Source organism: Merops nubicus, unplaced genomic scaffold, assembly GCF_000691845.1.
Source record: "Merops nubicus isolate BGI_N331 unplaced genomic scaffold, ASM69184v1 scaffold29709, whole genome shotgun sequence".
Lineage (NCBI taxonomy): Eukaryota > Metazoa > Chordata > Aves > Coraciiformes > Meropidae > Merops > Merops nubicus.
In genome coordinates, this window is record NW_008633512.1 from 34,922 (window position 1) to 55,547 (window position 20,626).

The 20,626-nt window shown below is 37.7% G+C and overlaps 1 protein-coding gene across 1 annotated transcript in view; it reads left to right on the forward strand.

Annotated features, from left to right (window-relative positions):
- The window catches only part of LOC103780595 (histone acetyltransferase KAT6B-like), a gene marked incomplete at both ends in the record, with an annotated part of 43,757 nt that extends 24,377 nt beyond the window's left edge, over nucleotides 1-19,380 (forward strand). The window contains one exon of the mRNA XM_008948284.1: nucleotides 19,149-19,380. Within this exon, the coding sequence (XP_008946532.1) occupies nucleotides 19,149-19,380 (232 nt within the window). The remainder of the gene's footprint in view (nucleotides 1-19,148) is intronic.
- Nucleotides 19,381-20,626: the final 1,246 nt, after the last annotated feature.

Below are 20,626 nucleotides of genomic sequence, written 5' to 3' on the forward strand. Positions count from 1 at the left end.
AAATCACAGGGTTTGACTGTGATAAAAAGTTGGGCTGTTAAAAGTGGAAAAAAGTTTAGTTCTAAATATTTATCAAAATGATGAAACTCTTGATTTCTAAAATTACAGACTTGATACTGCTTCATTTTGCTTTATTCACTTTAAGATAAAAAAGTTTGACCTCTTGCTTTGTAGAAGCATCTACTGAAGACAAAATTGTATAAGTATGTTGATTATTCACATAAGGAACCTAATTTTTGCTAGGAGTCTATCTAAATGTGCAAAAGCAGTTCGTGAAAATGAGTATGGGTCTTAGTTGTTGTGTTTATACCTTCTTGCCTTTTACAGGACTGATAGTCCTTGCCAAAATACTTGGATTTGGGCTTTTTGTTTGTTTTCATTTCCTTGTTTTTGTATTTTGAGAGGTTGCCTGTATTGTGATTGCAGGGTTGTACCTGTGGGAAAATAATTTTCTGCATCAGTCTTTTTTATTCACTGTAAATTAAATTTTGAGCAAGTAGACTCCAGCTAAAGTTGATCCAGATATAAACCAGAGAGCAGGCTTTTGTTGTATAAGATCCCTTTCTGGATTTGTTTCATTTCATGTCCATTTGTGGTGATACATAGCTATCATTTCTGTCACGAGGATCATATATACTTGCATTTGGGTGAGTCTTTATCTGTCCTCTGCCAGTTCAGCCTGCCCTGCTGTTGTGGTTTTGACCATGCAGTCCCTGAAGCTACAGTGTTGTAGCTGCCTCTCTCAGCAGTCCCATTTCTTTTATAAACTTCAGCAGCCTCTGTATACCAGACATTTTCCTTTACTTTCTTGATTTGAGCTCTCACAGAGCCTAGAATCTTCTTATGCTTTCTATTCATTAAGCTTCAGTGCCAAAAAATATTAGTATTTGTTTATTTGGCATATCTAACATGGAGTTCAATATTACTAGACTGGCATACTGCAGTATTTCATACTTGTTTTCTGTAAGCTTAAAGCAGTCTTTTGTTTCGCACTTCCTCATAAAGCTCATTCCAAAACAGTCCCAAATTTCGGCTTACTGGATTGCAAAAGCCATGCTTGAGGCTAGCAGCAGCTGGAGGAATAAGTGCCTGTGACACTGTTAGGATAAGCCTGTCTAACTGTGCTGGCTAGTATGTTGATGGCTCATTTGCATCACAGTAACAACTGGGTTCAATGCTGAGGAGCTAAACCCTTGGTAGCCTTTTGTTACCTATCTTGAGGGTGTTTCTGGTCTAACTGATTGTAGAAATTGCTTCCTCCCCTTCAGAATTCCTTCTTTTCATTTGGTTTATCTATTCATTGTGAAATGATTATTCTTGCTCCAGAGAGGAAGCCTGTTTTAATAGTGCTGGGATTCCATGTTTTTAATAGTGCTGGGTTGGGCTACGTATGTTCTTTGTTTTGGGTCTGGGGGGTTTTATCATTTCGTTTGTCTGCATGTTTGGGGAAGTTGGTGCTGACTTTTTGAACTTTAGCGTCATTTACTGCATACAACTTCTAATGGCATCGCCCCACTCCTGCCCCAATTAGCTTGAAGTAACCCGACTGAGTATCCCTTCTGGATAGCTCAGGGTTTTTTTTTTTGTGAGATCATGACAGGGAAAGGCAATTCAAGTCTGGCAGTGGAAGAAACAAATAATTTATATTACTTGAGGAGTTGTATTCCAGTGTAGGAAAAGTGGTTCTGCTAAATGTCCGTCTTTGCTCACCTCTCTAGATTTGTTTATCTGTTTCTTGGTCAAGTTTTTTTTTTTTCTTGTTCCATTCAAACAGGTGAGTAAATCTTGAAGTCCTGATTTGCAGAAGCAGCAGAGTACCAGCAGTAGCAGCACTTTTGCAACAGCTAATGTGTAACCCAAGGGAAGGTGAATTTCCAAGTGATGAGAGGAACAAAAAATTGACTCTACAATAAAAGGAAAATAAACTATTAATGGAAGGTTATGTCTTTCCTCCTAAATGCTTTTAATGTGTATGCATCAGAGCAATTGATAAAGGAGGTCAGTACCATTACCAGTATTTATAAATTGGTAACTGAGAGAGAGAGATCCACTTATTTGCTCCAAGTGAGTTAGTAGGTTAGTGGCAACACTCATTAGCCCACATTGCTTCTTAATAGGAAATGACTGAGCAGAGGCCTGTGGTGAATAGTTGATGGGGTGGACTGCTCATTTGCCATATGCAGCTTTGAAGAATTTGAAGATCTGGAACTAGGGCCGGTTTCTTTGATCTCAGTTCTAGTCCTGTCGTCTTTTCCACTGAAGATCCCTACAATTGCCTGTCCACGTACAACTGTTTAGGGGCTTTTATGTGGAAAAGGTGAATAATTTTCATTCAAGGTGAAATATGCTGGGCTACAAGTGGGTGGGGAGTAAGGAGAGAGGTCCTTGAAAGTGTTCATTAAACCCAGGTCCTGTTCCCACTTTCATTGAGAACTAAGAGACAGTGGTACGGCAGTGAATAGGCCAAAAAAGAATTGATACCCTTGTAAAGTACATTCTTGAATTCTTAGAGTTTGTGCTTGTTTCAGAAGATCTACATGTCTGTATGGAAATGCAGGCTGAGGGCTCAGTCATACAGAAGTGGTAAGCATTGTGGATTGAGTCCAGAGGATTACTTTAGGCACAAAAGCTGTCCCACAAGCATCAACAGGTAACATAAACCTGTATTTGATGAGAATGAGGACAGTGGGTTTATTTTTTATTGCCAGCAGTTCTGAGACAGTTTTGAAACAAGCTGGAGAAACTGTGTTGCATAAAAGTTGGGATAGCCTTCAGGTGCAGTTCGAAATTGTGAAGAGGGAGATTTTCTTCTCGTCTTTAGTGCAATGTTATTCTCCCTACAAGTTTGGTAAAGAGCTGGTCTAGTCTATAAAAACAGTTTTTCTGTGAAAGGCAGAAGGTTTGGTTTCTGCTAAGCGTATTAAAAAAAAACACATATTGTTCAAAAATAAGACTTTATTTCTGAATATGCTTAATTCAAACAGCAATTTCTAGGATCAACTAGTTATTTCAAAGTTCTTCATGGCTTCAATGCTTAAAAAGCTCTGCCTTCCAATACAGACAAAAGGTCATTTTTGATTGCAAATAAGACTTTATTTTAGATCTTTTGGGGGCCTAGTTTTCTCACTCATGTCTATTACTATGTCTTGGGTTTTGCAGTGTCTTCAGAAGGAGTCAGGTTTGAGCTAGCTGCAGTTTGGACAGTGAGCTTTTCTTCCAGCTCCATCTTCCATGCTGGCTTTGTGATGCTTTGGTATATTAAGAAGCTTTGGAACCGTTGCTGTGCCCAAATTTTGATTTCCTAATTCTTTTATCTCTCGTTCATGCTGTAGTGTTTCTAGGCTTTCTGCTTTAACAGCAAACTACGCTACTCCTCTGTGGAAAGCTGAAAAGCAGTGACTTTCTGTGAAGCACCGTGTCATGGACTAACTTGTGGCCTGTTATTTAGGGCTGAGAGATGATACTAGCATTTGAGAACGTCATCCTTACTTTGAAGATGAGTAACTTTTTTTAAGTACTAAATACTAAATGTATTGGAATTAAGTGGTGGCATAGAGCAAAAATGCTGGGTGATGTTTTTACAGTGGCTCTGAGAAAGTGTTATAATGATAAAGAAAGTCTTGGGAAAGGTGTCAAATGTTTTTTTTACTGAAGGATTTTCATTTTTTGGTAGGAAGGTAGAATCAGGCAAATGATTAAAGCCATTATAGTATAGAAATGGTGCTGTTTATTCTTTTAAGAACACTTGAACACAGACACAATGACAGACCATTAACAGAAGCATGAAGAGGGTGGAAGTGGGCAGAAATAATGAAAAGGCGTGTAGTTTTCTTCATAGTGATGAATTCACAAAATTTCCTTCCTCTGTAATGTGTTGTTCTAAGTAGCTGTAGTAGCAGGTTGGGAGCATAACTGACTTTAAATTCTGTATTGAGCTGATTGCAAGACAGACCTTAAACTGAGAAAACTTGTGTTCTTTATACTAATTCACAAATTAACTTCTGGAAAACAAAGCAGACTGGAAAAAAAAAAAGGTAAGTGTAGATGCTGTAATGGAGCAAATCCGTGAGGAGACATCAGAGGAAGTGTGTGCACATGTGTGCCATGTAAGTTCTGGTATGCTCATGGAACTGCTGGGAACCCCTTATGAAAAGTGCCTGCTGTTTACAGCTAGGCCCAAGCTGCAGTGGGCTGTAAGTGGTTGAATCTACTTGTTTAGTATGTGTTTGTATAGAACTGATAGTCTAAAATCCTTAATCTGCTTGTGGCAAATAATGCATTGACCAGAAAGTAGTATTTTGGAAAAAGCATTTTTAGAAAATCGGAAGGATTTTTTTTTAATTGTGTAAGTACTTGAATCAAATATGGATATAAAGTGGAAACAATATCTGCAAAATGAGGGTGCCTTTGGAATAAGGAACTCTTTCTGTAAACAATCCTTACTGTGCTCTGTTCCGAAGTCTGGTGTTAAGATGTTTTACAGTTTGTTTTAACAAATGCCAAAATATAGCATAAATACCATCTAGGAATAAACACACTTTAAAAAAAAAAGTTGTTTACAGTTATACATTACTATACTCTGTAAACAAAAATGAGATGGGATGAAGTGGGACTATATATTTTTTAAGATAAAATTTATGTTAACCAAAAGCATTTTGACATTCTCCTTCCTCATATTGCAGTCCTGGAACAACTAGTTTGTTACTGCTGGGGTTATGGCAAAAACAAGAGGCTGAGAATGAGAGGCTGAGGGTGGAAAGGAACAGGATTGGTTTTGTCGGGTTTTTTTAATAGGCTATATTGGACAAATGTATTCTGAATTTACACTTACAAATTCAGTAGTACAAATTTAAGGATCTGTATAAAACAAGCCTGTGTCATTTATTACCTGTGGTGGCCCATACTGAATCATTCTGTTTGAGTGAGGTGTTTTTTTTTTTATTATTATTATTATTACTCTTGTGTACCCCAGTACAGAACACTGAATCAATCTTCTGGTCACTTTTGTTGGTGTATTTCCAGATGTATTGTGTTTAAATGAAATGTTGAATTACCTGCCTTTTTTCTTTTTCTTATTCAAGAAAGAGTAGAAGTTGTCTGTGGGAGCTGTGAATTTGTGAGGGGGTCTGAATGCTGCTGCCTGTTTTATGTTCTTTTCTTGATGATTGATTATGTTGCTGACCTGAAGGCATGAGCTTGGCCTCTCCTAAATAACTAATAAGCAACATTCTGTCAGGCTGAGATTTAGATGAGGCGAGGAATAAAGATGGATTTTGAATCAAGCTTTGTTGACTTAAGATTATTCCAAGAATATCAACCTCTTGGGATTTCTTGGCATCGTTTTTATATAGCTTCAAGACACTGTGCATTTATCAGAACTGCAAGAGAAAGCAGGCATGTCACTTTAGATACAGAAGCTAAGACTGTTTTAACTGAAGAGTGTCTTTATTTCAGGATAGCATTGAAAACAGCTAAAAGGCAAGGCCAAACATGGGAACGAGGAAAATAAATGTTTGTTGGACAAAGCTGTCTTTATAGGGCATTAGTGAACAGGAGAAACCATCTGCCAAAGACTGGTGGCTGAAAACAGATTTTAATTAGTGTGTCTTTAATGGTTGGGAATTTTTACTTTTCACTGCAAAGTGTAATTCTGTTGAAGCAAGTCAGTGGACAAAGTGGATGTTTTGTGTCCTGTTGCCCTGTTGTTGAGACACAGTGAGACATCTCCCCTCAATGAGATAATCTTGCTCCTTTCTTAACAGATGTCTTTTTTTTTCCAGTGCCATCACTTTTATCAGGCAGTCCTGCCTTTTAGTAAAGAATTTTTTTTTCTTGTTTCCTGCTGGTTTCAGTAGCAGTAGATATTTAATATGTTGCTGTGCCTTGGGTTTAGCTTTCTGAAATATGCTGTAATAGATGGATTTGTGTGTTCAGTGCTTGGTAGTTAATGTGTGTTTTTTAATCATGCAGTTTATGTATGTACTTGCTGACCAGGTTATCACCATGACACTCCCTAATAACTTCCTTCATCTGTTAGTTCTTTCTTCTAAATCTTAGTGTGGTTAATTCCTTGTTCTGCAGTATGCTTTAGCAGAGAAAATGAATAGCAGTGACATTTTGCTGCTCATGTTAAGACAAATGCAGTCTGCATCTTCCGTTGTGTCTTAAGAAATGTGTGTTGTGACCAGTTACCTGAGCAAATACAGTATTTGCAGTGATTTCAAGGCATACCTTTTGACTTCTTAGTACTGACTCCCATTTTGCTTTTGTTGGGGTTCTTTAGTACTGCTAAGCTATCTTTTGTAGGTATGAATAAATAGGAGAAGCTCTTGGGCACTGGAACTTGGTTGTCTACTCTAAAACTGTTAAAACTGTGCCTGGTACGGTTTTGGTTCAAGGCATCTGTCAATTTCCAAGTGTGATAACAGTTTTCTTGTGCCATGAATCTGGGAGAATTATGTTAACAGCCAGGTTAATACTCTAGCTGAGAGCCAGAGCTTAATGGTATGGAGCCATCTGTCTGTGCTGGTGGGCCTCAGTGCCATGTAAAGGTGCTGTGCATGTTCAGCTTACTTAGGCATAGCCTCCTAGGTCCATCTTGCTGTCTCGTCAGTGGAGCCCTGCAGGAGTACACGGAGCCTGCAAGGCAGCAGACAGGTAGTGTTTTCTAATGACTACATTTGGTACATTGTTAACAACAGTATTTATGTGCTGTCAGCATAAAACACCAGGCGGTATGTGGCAGTTCTTAAAGGCAATTCATTCAACAGTTTCAGCTGGGTCAACAATCCACTGTTCAGTGTCATTTATTTAATAATCTAAAAATGTCAATTTAAGTAATAACCTAAAACATTGCTTGTAAAGTTCAGAACAACCCAGCCTTGTTAATGATCTTCTAAGCTACTTAACCTCCTGACAAATTTATTCATCCAATTGGTAGTCAGGACTAATGCCCTCTGTGCATGCAAGTCTTGCTTTTAAGGGTACTTCAATTCCTTTTCTCTTACTTATGCTTGCACTCTGCTTTATAAGTAGTCCACTTCGTACACAGAACCTCCACTCAAGGGGTTTACTGGCAACTGGCACAGGTAAAATAAGTGTTAGCCAATTAATTCGCTCAAAGAGTGCCTTTTGTTGGTCTGACTGTAATGCAGTCATCTTTACCTTTGCTTCCTTTCATGAAGGGCATTTGTTTAGCCATAACCTCTTCTGTGAAGCTTTCTGTAAAGGAACTAAAGGGTTTGGGCCCCCTGTGTTGAGTTTACTTGAGGATGTGGAGAGGAATGAGAGCTGGCATTATTTCTTGTAACAATAATGAGAGAATCTTTGGCTTACTCTGTTCATCACAAAGAAAGCTTTTCTTTAACCAGACAAAGAAGAGAGAATGTAGCAGGTTGTTCAGTGATCTAAGCATCTCAAGTTACAGCTTGTCTTTTGGTTTTTTAGTGTTTGTGTGGATCTTGGCATTGGGGTCCTTTGAAGCTGCCTTAAAAGTGCTTTCAGAGATGGTACTAACACCTATTTAAGGTCCTCTATCTTTGACCTTCTTCCCATTGACATAGATAAGAACAGTTCAGAGGCACACAGAATAGTTACGGGGGAAAAAAAGGATAACATGAATTAGTTTTAGCAATCTTAAGTCTTAATAAGCTCACACTTTCACCTTACCTCTTTCTGCCTTCCACTGATGGTCATACCTCTGAGCTGACCTAACTCCATTGAGCTGTCCTGTCTGAATACTCAGCTGTTTTGATTTTTCCAACTACTCTTTTGAACTTTTATCTTCACAACTTGTTCATATAATTTCAAAACAGAGTATTCGATGTTTTGTAAGACAAAAGGAAATCTCTTAGGATAACTTGAAATCTTGAAATTCTGCTTTGAGGGAAATCTTCACTTTAGATACTGGTGTATTATAAAACCAGTTATTAGCATTTGCTGTTCTTTCAGATCTCTGCTTTGATACAGACCATTGCATGAAAACTTACAAGTTCGTCCTTTCCATATTAAGGAAATATTTTCCATATTAATTTTCCACATTATGTTTCAAACAAAACAAAGTTTAATGGAAAAGTGCCTGATTCTATCTATCCGAGTCTGGCAATTCACTTATGAGGGGCTGGCCTTTAAAAAGTGAGAAGAACTCAGAACATGCAAGGGCAAGTAGTTCACTGGTTGCTGCTTTTGTTCTGGATAGATTCTCATGAATATGTTTCCTTCTGACACATATATTAACAAAATATAAACAGGAGTTGAACAGTGCTGACTACGTAAGGGCAATCTTTTCAGCACAAAATAATGCTTAAGACTTTCAGAAAGGCTCCATTTTATGACTAAGGGCCTCTGGGAAGTAGATCTCAAGAGTTTCCAACTTCTGGCAGTATGACTTCCTTGCAGTTCTCTTGTCTGCGTAGGGTTTTCAGCAGTGCATTGGCACCTTTAAAGTGTGTATCTGGAAAGCTTTCATAAGTGACTTGATTCTGTCTTCACTGTGAGAGCTACTTCAGTGGTGGTTGGATACTTTTGCTGAATGTGGGAGTGTATGTAGTATACATATTGTCACGTGTGTGGTTTTGAGGTGCATGCATAACTGTAAACATGAGATTGACAGGTTTAAATTATACAATACGTGAGAAAAAACTATTATCCTTGTAGATCAGACTGATGTCCTGAATGCTAGTATAGCATTCATTTATCATTTTCATGATGCATGGTGCATGTTCTAAACACACTTCTGCTATGAAGGCTACATTCAGTCTAAAACTGAGGAAAGATCAGTAGACTAAACTCTGTTCTTATGATACAAGCAACCTGTTGGACTCCCATTTGCATGACATCCCTATCTGCGACCCTCCAGCAGCTCTGGTCAGTGGTGACGTTTTTGATCTGACTTCACTGGCAGATAGACTAGATCAGTGGGCTTCATTGCTGACTGCTTAAGTGCCTAACGTGAGGTGAATAATGGATACAATTCGAATGTTTAATCGCATATATTTTTGCTCTAATTTTCAATGCAATTAGTCTGTACAGCTGATGCAGAGATGCACCATACATTTGAAATCCAAATATTCCTGTTATTACATAATTGCTCTGGACCAAGTGATTAGTTGAAATGTCCGTGAGTTTGTCATCAGTTATTTAAACAACTGTGAGTACACATAATTTAGAGGGCATATTCATGCTAGACATAATACTTCCTGATCAAAAAAATAGTGTTTAATGTGGGCATAAACACATCTACGATGTTAATAAAGACCACAAAAGTGTTGAACCTTCCCCAACCTTTGTCTAGATACAAGATCACAGAAATTATCGTCAAGATGAATCATAAATAACAGAAGAATATATTTGCCTCTTGGTGAGTTTTATTATAACTGTTTATCTTAACACTTCATGGAGAGCTATACTTGTTTAAAGTTTCTTTTTTCACATTTTGATAACAGTAGAAAAACATAGAAATGCAGTGTACTTTGATGTAAACTCAGTACCCTGTAAAATATGATAAAATATTTGTGTTAGTTTCTTGTACTGGGCAATATTCAGACTAAATGGTAGGAAATTATACAAGTTACTACATTTTAGAGCTGTGTGATAGTGGTTAAGGAGAAATAAGTTTGTGTACAACTGGTTTGATTCCTAATTCAGCATGAGTATTTTTGATCACAGCATAGAAGGAGGGAGCATGTTGATGAATCCTTAGTTCAGAAGGTGATTTGTACTATGTTTGGGGACCAAAAGAGAGCAGATGAAGTTGCTTGACAAGTAGGAAGTCTTGAAGTGAGGTGGAGTATACTTGTGTCCAGCTTCTTATTTACACAAACATGTGAGTAGCAACAATGCAAAGTTGGCAGTTGAATTGAATATTTAACACACAATGGGGTGTCCTGAGGATCCAGAGACCTGTTTGAAGTTGACACAACCATGATGGTGATGTGTCATGAGAACCAGTTGGATTGACCGCACTGGCACATCAGAAACTAGTTTGGACAGAACTTCTATGGGAATAAATAGCCATCCAGGCCCTGGGCTTCTTGGAGAGCTGGATTTGCAAAAGACTTTGTGACTGAGGTGGGCAAGTGAAGAGGGCCCTCTCACACTGCATTTGAGATCCCATTATTCCAGTTTCTCAAGTCCTGAAGACAAAAAGGAGAAATTAGAAGACTTGGGCTCTGTCATAGAGCTGTAACCTCTTTGGGGTTACAGAGGTGTAATGGGGTAGCTCAGAATACTGGATTGCTGCAGTAGATGGATCAGGAAGGACAGGCCGTGAAGCCAGGGAGGGAAGGTTGTGATCTACACAAAGAAATTGCTTGGAAGCATGGAGCTCTGGTACAGCATGGTTGATAGGTCTGTATGCCTCAGAATCAGAGAGCAGGACAGCAGTCACGTATACTGTAAGGGGCATTTGTTACAGATGAACTGACCAAAAAGGGAAGGGGGTGAACCTTCCAAGCAAATGAATGACATCTGCTAGTGGAAAGCCCTTGTTCTTGAAGGGCAGCACAAGAGGATACAACCAATCTAGCAGATTTCTGCAAGGTGTTTGGGAAAATACTTTGATACAGATTTTGGAAAGACCAGCTAGCACAAGTGCTTTGCTGGATCTTCTAGTTGCAAATAGAGGAACTGATGAGGCAGATAATAGTGGCAGCCCAGGCTGGAGGGGCCATGAGATAGTAGGGTTTCAGATCCTAAGGGGAGTGAGGAGGGCAATTAGCAGACTGAGGCCTAGAATTTTTCTTTGTTTAGAGAACTGGTGAGTGGCATCCTGTAAAACACTGCTGCAAAGAGCAGAGCAGCACAGGACACATTGATCTCCAGAGACAGTTTCCTCAAACTGCAAAAATAGCTCATTCTAATGTTAATGAAAATAGCAGGCATAACAGTAAGCCTGCAAAGCTGCAGGGAGAGCTCCTGACTTGTGCAAAACAGAAGTCTGCAAAAGGTACTGGTATTGCTTACATGTGCAGGAATGGAATTAAGCCAAAGCTTTGTTGGAGCTGAAACTGAGGAATGTGAAGACCAACAGGAGAGCTCTCACAAGTATGTGGACAATCAGAGGAATAGTAAGCAGAACATGGCCTTGCTGCGGAATAGAGTAGACATCGTGTGACAGCATGGGGGTGCAGTGATGATCTCAGAAGGGTTATGAAGTACTAAGTACTTTCTTTGCCTTGATTTTCGCTGACAGGGTCTGTTCTCAGGTGTGGCAGAATTCAAGGAGCAGAGAGAGGTGCCATCCATGGTAGAGGAAGATCAAGTTACAGAGTACTTTAGTAAAGTGGACATACACAGACTCATAGGACCAAGTGAGATTCACCAAAGGGAACTGGCTGACGTGATTGCAAGACCTCTCCCTATCATGTTTCAGAACTTAGGCAACTGAGGAACATCTTCAGTAACTGAAAGGTGGCATGTTACATGCATCTTCAAAAAAAAAGACCAGAAAGAGGGGACAACTACAGCAATGAGTAAAAAAAAGTTATCATGATGTTGTGGAGATGATGGAACATTTGACTTGGTATAAGTTGCATATCATGCTAAAGTGCTTCTGGATCTGTATAGATTCTGTCTACAGGTATTTCTACATATGTTGTCTTCTGAAACTTCTGCTGTTAGCATTAGATTAGCTTACAGTAGGAGAACTTATTTTGGAAGTGAATGTTAGGAAGTTTGGAGGTAAAGTGCTGTCAGCAGGCTGTCATTTAAGCACTGTGTTGCATAGGTGTGTTTTGAACTGGGCATGATGATGTTGTACTCAACACTGGCAACTTTCTTCAAGCTTTGCAGGATCAGTGATGTATTATGTATTACAGCTGAACAGGTCTGGAAAATTAAAATGGAGTTGTGCATTGACAGCAATTCTGTGTAGCGGTTCAAATTAATTTGATTGTGGTGGCTTTAGTGCATGGCTGGAGTGGAAGCATATCCCTTAGAATGGCAACAGTGCTTCTGGCTTTGACTGTCTTGTCCTTGATTCACAGGCAGTTAAGCCACTTACAACTCAGCTGCTGTGTACCGGTACATACAGATGACATTGTCTTGTAGGCAAACTGAAGCTGGTGACAGTTTACCTTATTATGACATGCTGTATATTGTAGCAGCTCAGTAGCTGTTTCATGACTTCTGAGAGCTGACAACCTGACAGTTGTTCTAAGCTGTGTCATTTCTGTTTGTGAGTTGAAACGTGTTTTTAAAATGGGCTTTCTATTCAGGCAAGGCTTGAAGAAGTTTGGAACCACTTTAGGTTGGCTTTTGTGTTTTCCTGTGTACACTGGCAAGAGAGACTTAATTTTAGAAGCCAAGGTTAATAGATTTGAATATAGTTCTTCATATGGTTTATTCACCACCCTGATTCTCAGTCATTACCTGAATATACCATCTGACTTTTGGGGTTTAAAAGTAATTGGAAGATTATTCAAATGTGGTAATACAGTGACATCTGTTTTGTGGATTTTTTTTTATAAACAAGCAATAAATTAATGCTTTTGCAGTTATACTTCTCTTAAATTTTGATCCTTTGCATTTTAAAAGGTGAAGAGTCTTTTTCTTCCATGTAAATGAAGTAAAGATTCAAAAGAGAAATTCTCCTCTTGGAAGCAAGGTCCCATGATGATGATCAAGCAGTTTTACTAGGAAGCATGGAAGGTGATAGCCTAGAAAGTACAAGAGGAACCTCTCTTGATGAAACCCTCCTGAAGAGAAGAAAGATTTCCTATTTGACAAGTCCACTCTTGTTCAAAGTCAAATAAGTTACAGTGCCAGGGTTACTGCTGAAAGGTTCTTGGGAGTTACTCTGATCTAGAGACCTGTATTATGTTACCTTTTCTTTACTGTTCTTGCAGTCTGTAAGAGTTGCTCCTATTTAAGAGCTTTGTGTGTTGCATTTATGAATAATTTTGTAAATGTGAAGAAATGAAACATTTCTCTGTAATGAGGGTCTGCTTTTTTCTTGCATTAAACTGCCACCAGTGAGGTTCTCTTTGGCTGCTGCAGATTTTCTTTGAAGTAAAAGCCAGTGTAATCTGCAGATGATCAAACTTATATCTTCCCTTTTTTTTTTTTAATTACAGCATTTGACCGAAGAGTTGTGTTGTTTGAAATGGCTAGGATTAGCCAGAGTGAGGTCTTTGGAGTGCTCTGGTAGTACATGTGCTGATTTTAAGAGGCTTGTGAGGTTGTGGGGTTTTTTTGTAAATTGAATTCTGTCTCAGTTACAAAAACATAAAAGCTTTTCCTCACTTGTATTTGTAACTTTCTTATTTGGAGGGATTAATAGTATTGATTTCCTAGAAAGTGATATTCAACATGATTTCTTAAATAAGATCAGAACTGTGTTTTGCCTCTGGTGCTTTATGTGATTAATACATTTAACTATTTCCTAGATCACTCATTTCTTTTAAAATTTTTCAGTATAAACTTTTATTTCCAGCTTTCTGTAGAAAAGAAAAATCTATCCTAAGTGAAGTGGAGGGCTTATGAATCACGAGCTTTGGGATCCACTTTGAAGATGCATTACTGTGCAACCTTCTGTAGCTGAACCTGCTTTGGCAGGGACATTCGACTAGATTATCTCCAGAGGTCTCTTCCAACCCCTACCACTCTGTGATTTTGTGACTGTTTTAATTTTTAGCCTACAAAAGTGAAAAACAAATATGTGAATTGGTTCCTAGCAACACAGGGGAAAGGAACAGCAATTTGTGAGTACTTGTCCAGCTACAGAACGAGATTCAGTACTCTGTTTACCATTCAGACACGTTTTTGCTTATTCTATCTTGCAATGTGATGTGATGAGGTGGAAGATATTTCCAGAACAATAGTCGGACATCATACGCGTTGTCCTCACAAGAGTGAAGTGCCTCTTTTTGTGGCACTGTTCTCAAAGAACCTGTGTACCTGTAAGCAGTGAAGTTAAGCAAGTGCAGGAATTGTGTGAGAGTAGTGCAGTGTCTGTCGAGTGTGGCGAGGCTGATCTCTCAGATGCTTCATTAAGGGAGCACATGGTTAGTGGAACCCAGGAAATTATACTAGAGATTCAGCTGGTGGCATCTTCCAGAGTAGATTGCACTGAAATTGCCTCAGGATGCTCTGATTCTATTCTGGCTTTCCTGAATTTTCAATAAAATAGGTGGTTGTATTGCCCATTGGAAATTGCAGGAGATGTTGTGGTACTTTCATAAAAAGAAGACATGCTTACTTTACAAGGCTAATGTAGCCATCTGTTTTATCTTCTTAGAACCTACTCTGCTACATTTCTTTTTTTTTTCCAGAGTGTGGATGCTAACTAAGCGACTGTTTCTTACTCTAAAGATAAACAAAGTCATCTTCGTATTTAATATAAAAGTTTTTTAAAAATAGAAATAGTAAACACAGTAAATATAGTTACATATAAAAATACTTGTTAAAAACATTCATATTGGCTAAATTCTCGTACTTGTCAGGTGAATAGGAAACCACTAATGAAGTATTCGTTCAATTCTGTGCAATACGCATGCAACAGTTTGACAAAAATAATGCGTAACTGAGCCACAGTGTAGCCATGCTCTTTTGTGTTTACTTGAATCAAGTTTAAATACTTAGTGTATTTGAAAACCTAATAGCTTTATAATGATTGTGGTCAGTCTTAGAGGTGCTCAAAGAAGCTGAACTTTTTTTAGCTAGATATATTTTCTTTGACCATTTATCAGGAATAAAATGATAAATTTGTTCATTGCTGTAGAATATAAAGTGTGTATAGAGAGCACATGGATTAAGGAGAGTCCTTAAAGAGTATCTTCAAACTTCATTAAACTTCCTCTCTGTAAATTTTAGTTCGTTTACTTATCTTTCTCAGTATACCTGTTCAATTATGTAATATCTTTGCTGCTTCATCCTGAGCCACCGGGCCTCTGTATAATCTGCCTTTTGTCTTCTTACACCTTTGAAGGCTGGCCTGGCTTTGCTACCATGTTAAAAGCAAAGGGACAAGTCTGTATTTCTTCAATAGATAATAAAATTCAATTCAGCTGTCTCAAGCTAAATCGTATCTGCCTTATTTAAAATTGTGGAGTGATTTATGCTTAATATTAGAAAGCCAAGGTAGTGAAGTCTGAAAGTGTGTATGGCAGAAAAAGAAGGATGTGTCTTGGGGATTTGGAGATAAAAGTGACTTAGTAATGAAATAGATGCTTATGGCAGTTTGTAACTTGAAATACGCCAAAAACTGCTTTCATGTCATAGGACTGAAAGGAAGCTGATGTGATCCAAACTTTCAGAATATTTTCAGGAGCGGGCTAGGGTGATACAAGTCAGTTCACCTCCCAACAGCATCAAGCCTATTAGTGCACATAACAAAGACTAGTACTACTGAACACAGAGGAAGCTGTGCTGCTGCAGAAGACAACGACTTAACAAACCTCACCAAGTTCTTAAAAAATGACCCAAAGTGTGGCGATGACAGGCATCTGGCAGGTTCCTTTTTTTTTTGACAAAGGCAGACTACTGTTTGCATGTGAGTTTCACTAGCTGGTTGCCTATTTTAGTAGGTCCCTTGGATTTTCTGTTGGCCACTGCCAGAATAGGGTAGCATCTATCAAGCTGGACCTCTGATCTCACACTGTACAGAACCAAGCATAACAAAATCAGTAGTTAGTTAACTGGAAGTTTCTGGAGACTGACACAGATGTATTAAAGTTGATGTTTTCACATGGGGAGTTATGTACTAGGAATGTTGTAGATAGAAATTAGAAGATACTGCTCAAGTTAATTTCTGTAACTGTATGTTTTAACGCCTGATTATCTTCTAAATTTGTGTTGATGGCATAAAATATATGTATCCTACGTTAACATTAACTTTCTCAAATTGAATTTCTTCTAATTGTTTTAAATCTAGAATAAGTGGTTCTGGGGAGGTTTGCATGACAAGTGTCAAGGGCTGTAAATTGTGGCATGGTGCTTTGCTATGAAGACTGGAGATAAGGCAATAAATGTAAACAATTTACAGCATTTTGGCTGTTTTAATTTTGTTATACTATCACTCATATGCCCAGAAGATAAGACAGAGAACTCTTTGTTCTTGTAGATTAGGTGTCTTGTATTTTGTGGGTTTTTTTGGTTTGGGGTTTTTTTTTGTGTAACAGATAGTCTGCCTTGTTTACTCTTGAGGATGGGTGGGGAGGAGCTGTATTTTGTCCTCAGAATGTTGCTGTTGCTCATAGTCTCATATCAGGGGTTATAGTTCAAGAAAGTTCCTTCAGGTTTCCACTTTGAGGCTATCCATTATTAAGATTAGGAAGACACAATGACACTGGGGATATCTGTTTAACAGGGGCATATTGTACTCATTTCAGATGCTTCAGGATAGATACACGAGCTACCAAGATCAGTCTTTTTTATTTACCTGCAACTTAGATCAATTATTTGGCGCCTTTTTGGTAAGTTTAATTTAATAGATGTCATTCAAATCACAGAATCTGTTAAGAGAAACTTCCCATTCGGTGCTCACTACCTGTAACTGAGACTGTTACCTCTGATTTATGTATTTGAATGTGAGTATCTTGGATAAGCATAGGTTATATTGCAGAATGGTAGGAGACGAATACCAACAGATGTTGTTACCATGGAGGTGAAGTTTCACTGCTTTAATGTAGAGTAAAAAAATGTGAAAGTGACCAGTAGGAAGTAGTCTCAAAGTCCTCACCCATTGGAAGGGTTTGATAAGTTCAGTATTAAATCCACAAGATAGGGATTTGATACACTAGTAAAACTCTAAAGCTACTTGTGGTTGCGTAACTAATGATTTCAGACTCTTGATGGTGGTTTATTTTTAAGTCTGTTAAGATGTTTACCAAGAAAGAATAGGTACAGCCATTTATGTATGTGGAAAATGGAAGTGGAGGAGGAAGTTCTTGTCAAAGTAATCTTTAAACTATAGTGAAATACAAGAGTGAAATCTAGGTCTTGCAAACAGTCTACAAACATTTGCTATTAGTGCCCAAGTTCTCTTGAGTGTGAATTTGGTAGGTTAAACTGTAAAGTTACTTGGAAAAACTGTAAGTTCTCCTTATGGATTTGTTTTAAAATCAGGTTTATTTCCCTCTTTTTTCTTGTATTGAGACCTGTCACTACTTGTACTTTTGCAGTTTTGCATGTTGTTTATAAGGCAATGATTTCTTAATAAGAAACTTGTCTTTGTATGTTCTGAACAAGCTGATCCAAAATTACTTCTTGATACAAGTGAAGCTTTGTGTAAAATTATGTGGAATAGGTCATACTCTGTGGATTTCCTTTTGTGTAGTTGCAAGTAAAACAAGAATTCTTCATCTTGGAGCTATTCAGGATGCAGTGGGGTTTTGAATGTAAAGTTTGATTTTTCCTATCAACAGCAGTTACATATAGTATTAAGACGTATCATCTAGTAATAATAATTATAAAAAATATGAATATGCTGCAATTTCAAAACATCTTTTTCTTAAATTTCCATGTAATGTTTCTTCTGTTAAACAGAATGAATTTACTTGATGAGTTTCCAGTGGCACCATGCAGGTGTAGGCAGGCGTTATGCAGGCGTCTATGTGCTGCTTAGAAGCAGGCAGATGTGGGACAGTGCTCCTTCTGAGGCGCCGGCATTTTGTCGTTAATCATGCTAACAGATATGACGGTACGCTACTTCCTTAAGTGTCTGTATTGTTACAGGTCACTTGGAATGTAGTAGGATGTCTGCTTTTCTCTGTAAACAATTTTATGAAACTTGAGGTTAGAGTATGATGATCAGTGCATACGTATTTTCTAAATTCTGTTTGTACTGCCCCCAAAAAAGGCAAGGCCATGTTTTAGGCCAGGTTAAATATGCGTGTATATATGTGCGCATGTGTTTCATATTTGTGTGTGTGCGTATATATATTTTTATATATATATATATACAAAAAGTAGGTGGGTGTGTGTACGGTTTGTATGTGGAGCATATACAGAATAAGGAAGTAGCCCCTGCTTCACTCAAAGCTGGATGTTAACCATGTTTCTAATTCACAGCTAACTCAATTAGGGGATACTTTGTAAAGAAGTCAGGAGGGTTTGTTTAGCAAATGTGACACAGCTGTACCAGATATGTTTTAAAGCAATTTTGAAAAATGAAAGGAGGGATTCTAACTTTTTTTTTTTAAAGTATTTGAGAGTATTGGAAGGTGAAATAATCATGTATATTGGTGGATTCCAAATTATTTTGGGTAAAGTAATTCCATAAGCATGATGAGTAAGCATTTTATAGCCTGGTGTTTAAGGCCTGTGTTTTGGCAGTGTTTGTAAAGGCATAGTGAAGAGTGTGTGTCATGGAGGGAAGAATTACTGTGAAAGGATACATTTTGTTGTGATATTATTTTTCTGTATTCTGAATTGGACTTAATGGTGGCTTCTGTTATCTCCAAGCAGGTGTGTTTTACTTAAAATTGTAAAAGCTTCCTAAAGTTGAAGTGAGTTAAAAAGGACTTTGAATATTCATAGAATGTAAAATGAAGGTAGTTTATTATGTAACAGCTGATAGGTTACTGTGTAGAAGACTGAAAACTAGAATTATGTGAATGTTCTTAAACATGAATTCAGATTTTTTTTTTTTTTTTTTAATTATTTCTCTTAAGTAATTCTCCTTGTAATTCAACTTGGTGAATTATATGTAACCTCTGAAATAGAACAACTAACTGTTTAATCAAAAACTTATGTCACCTGGGGCTTCTTGAAGAAAGCTGACTTAACTGATATTACCCATGATACTTCCTCTTGAGATTCTTCTGAAAATTCTTGGTTTCAGTGTTGTGACTCAGGTGTAAAGTTTCTCAAAAGGACAGTTTAGTTCTAAAAGAGATCATGTATGATGAGACCTGTTGTGAAACATGTTGGAGTTTTCTTTCTTCTTTGCCTTTTGATTAGAAAGAGGAGTTCTGCTTAATGTTTCATTCTCGTAACAAAAGATCTGAGTATCTTACAAGGATGTAATCTATGTGGCTATAATGATGAAAACCAGTCTTTTGTGGATAGGATTTCTTTAATTGCAAGAGTTACCAATAATGTAATCAGTCATACTACCATTTCTATTCATGCCAACTTTATCTAAAGGGGAATTTAAAATTCTTTAGCTTTGTTATCTCAATAAGGTGTTCTGTTTCTTTTTCTTCTAGGCTATTTACTTTCTAGAAGAGAGGGTCAAGCAGGATCCCCTGAAAAGCCATTGTCTGATTTGGGTCGTCTCTCATACTTGGCTTACTGGAAAAGTGTCGTATTAGAGTACCTTAACTGCCACCATGAAAAACAAATCAGCATCAAAGGAATGAGTCGAGCTACTGGAATGTGTCCACATGATATTGCCACAACCCTGCAGCAACACAGCATGATAGATAAAAGAGAAGATAGGTCAGTGAATTTTCTAAAAATTTTTAAAGTAGAGACAAAACATTCACTTTTTTCTCCTTATAAATAATTCATTTGAAAATTGTCTCTGCAAGATTCTGACTCTAAAAAGAGTGATAACCACCATCTTACCAAAGAAATCAGTGCAGACAGGTCTTGTTAATGGGGGTCTTACATTTTCTCCCTAAATAAATGGTGGGTTTTTTGGATCCTCTTTCATGGTAATGTTTATTAGAAGGGTTCAACCAGCTTGAAACATTTTTGGTAATTTTTTTTTTATTTTTTTAAATTCATGATCATCTTTGGTAAGTACAGTTACCAGTTTTGGCTTTGCCACTACCTAGCTTTGCATACCAGTGAGGGGAAAAAAAATGGGTTTGTGGGTGGCAGTCTCCCTCTCCACACACCCCTTTTCAATCATTATTGAATTGATGCAATCCATGGGATCAGATCAGCTATACAAGAAGTCCTCCTACCCAAGGTACTGGGAATGCAAGTTCCTGTTTAACGTTATGATTAGTGTTGAAATTTAATGCACTGGGAAGGTGAGTTACTGTTTTGTGAATATCTTCTTTCTTAATTATCTTGATTGGTGTGTTAGATGTTTTTCCATAAAATGCCTTAAGTTACTTTCAATGGTGTTCGGGTTTCCAAAGAGTTTCTTAATTCTTTCTGGGTAGTCCAATCACAGAAACTTTTTCTAATTAAGCAAAACTGCCTTAGAGTGGGTTGCCACAAAACAAAATGATGCTCAGGAGCATCTCAGCCTCTGTAACTTTTATGTACACCAGCATTAATATTCAAAATAAACCCATTTCAAACTGTATTATGCAAATCTTCAAAAAGGAGATTGGCTTATGTACAGGATGGTGTTGTGAGAGTAGCAAGAGGAGTACTCTTACTGTATTAAAACATTAACTTCTCAAGGTGCTTATTTATGGACACCTGATTGGATAAATGCATCCTAATGGAGAATCAAATATATATTCATTACTTGCAGTGCAGCTTCTGCCCTGTCACAAATTATTATAAGCCCTGAATACTGACACCCAGTTACAAAGTAATGGCTTTTTCATCTATAGGATTCAAAATACTTTATGAACAAGGTCCATTAGTCTTCTTTCACAGGTAGTAAAGATTAGACAGGGACGTGAACTGACCTGGTTAACGATATCCAGAAGGTCTGAGGCTGAGCCAGAAGATCTTTCTGAATTCCTGCAAGACACTTACCTTGGTAACAGGGTATAGC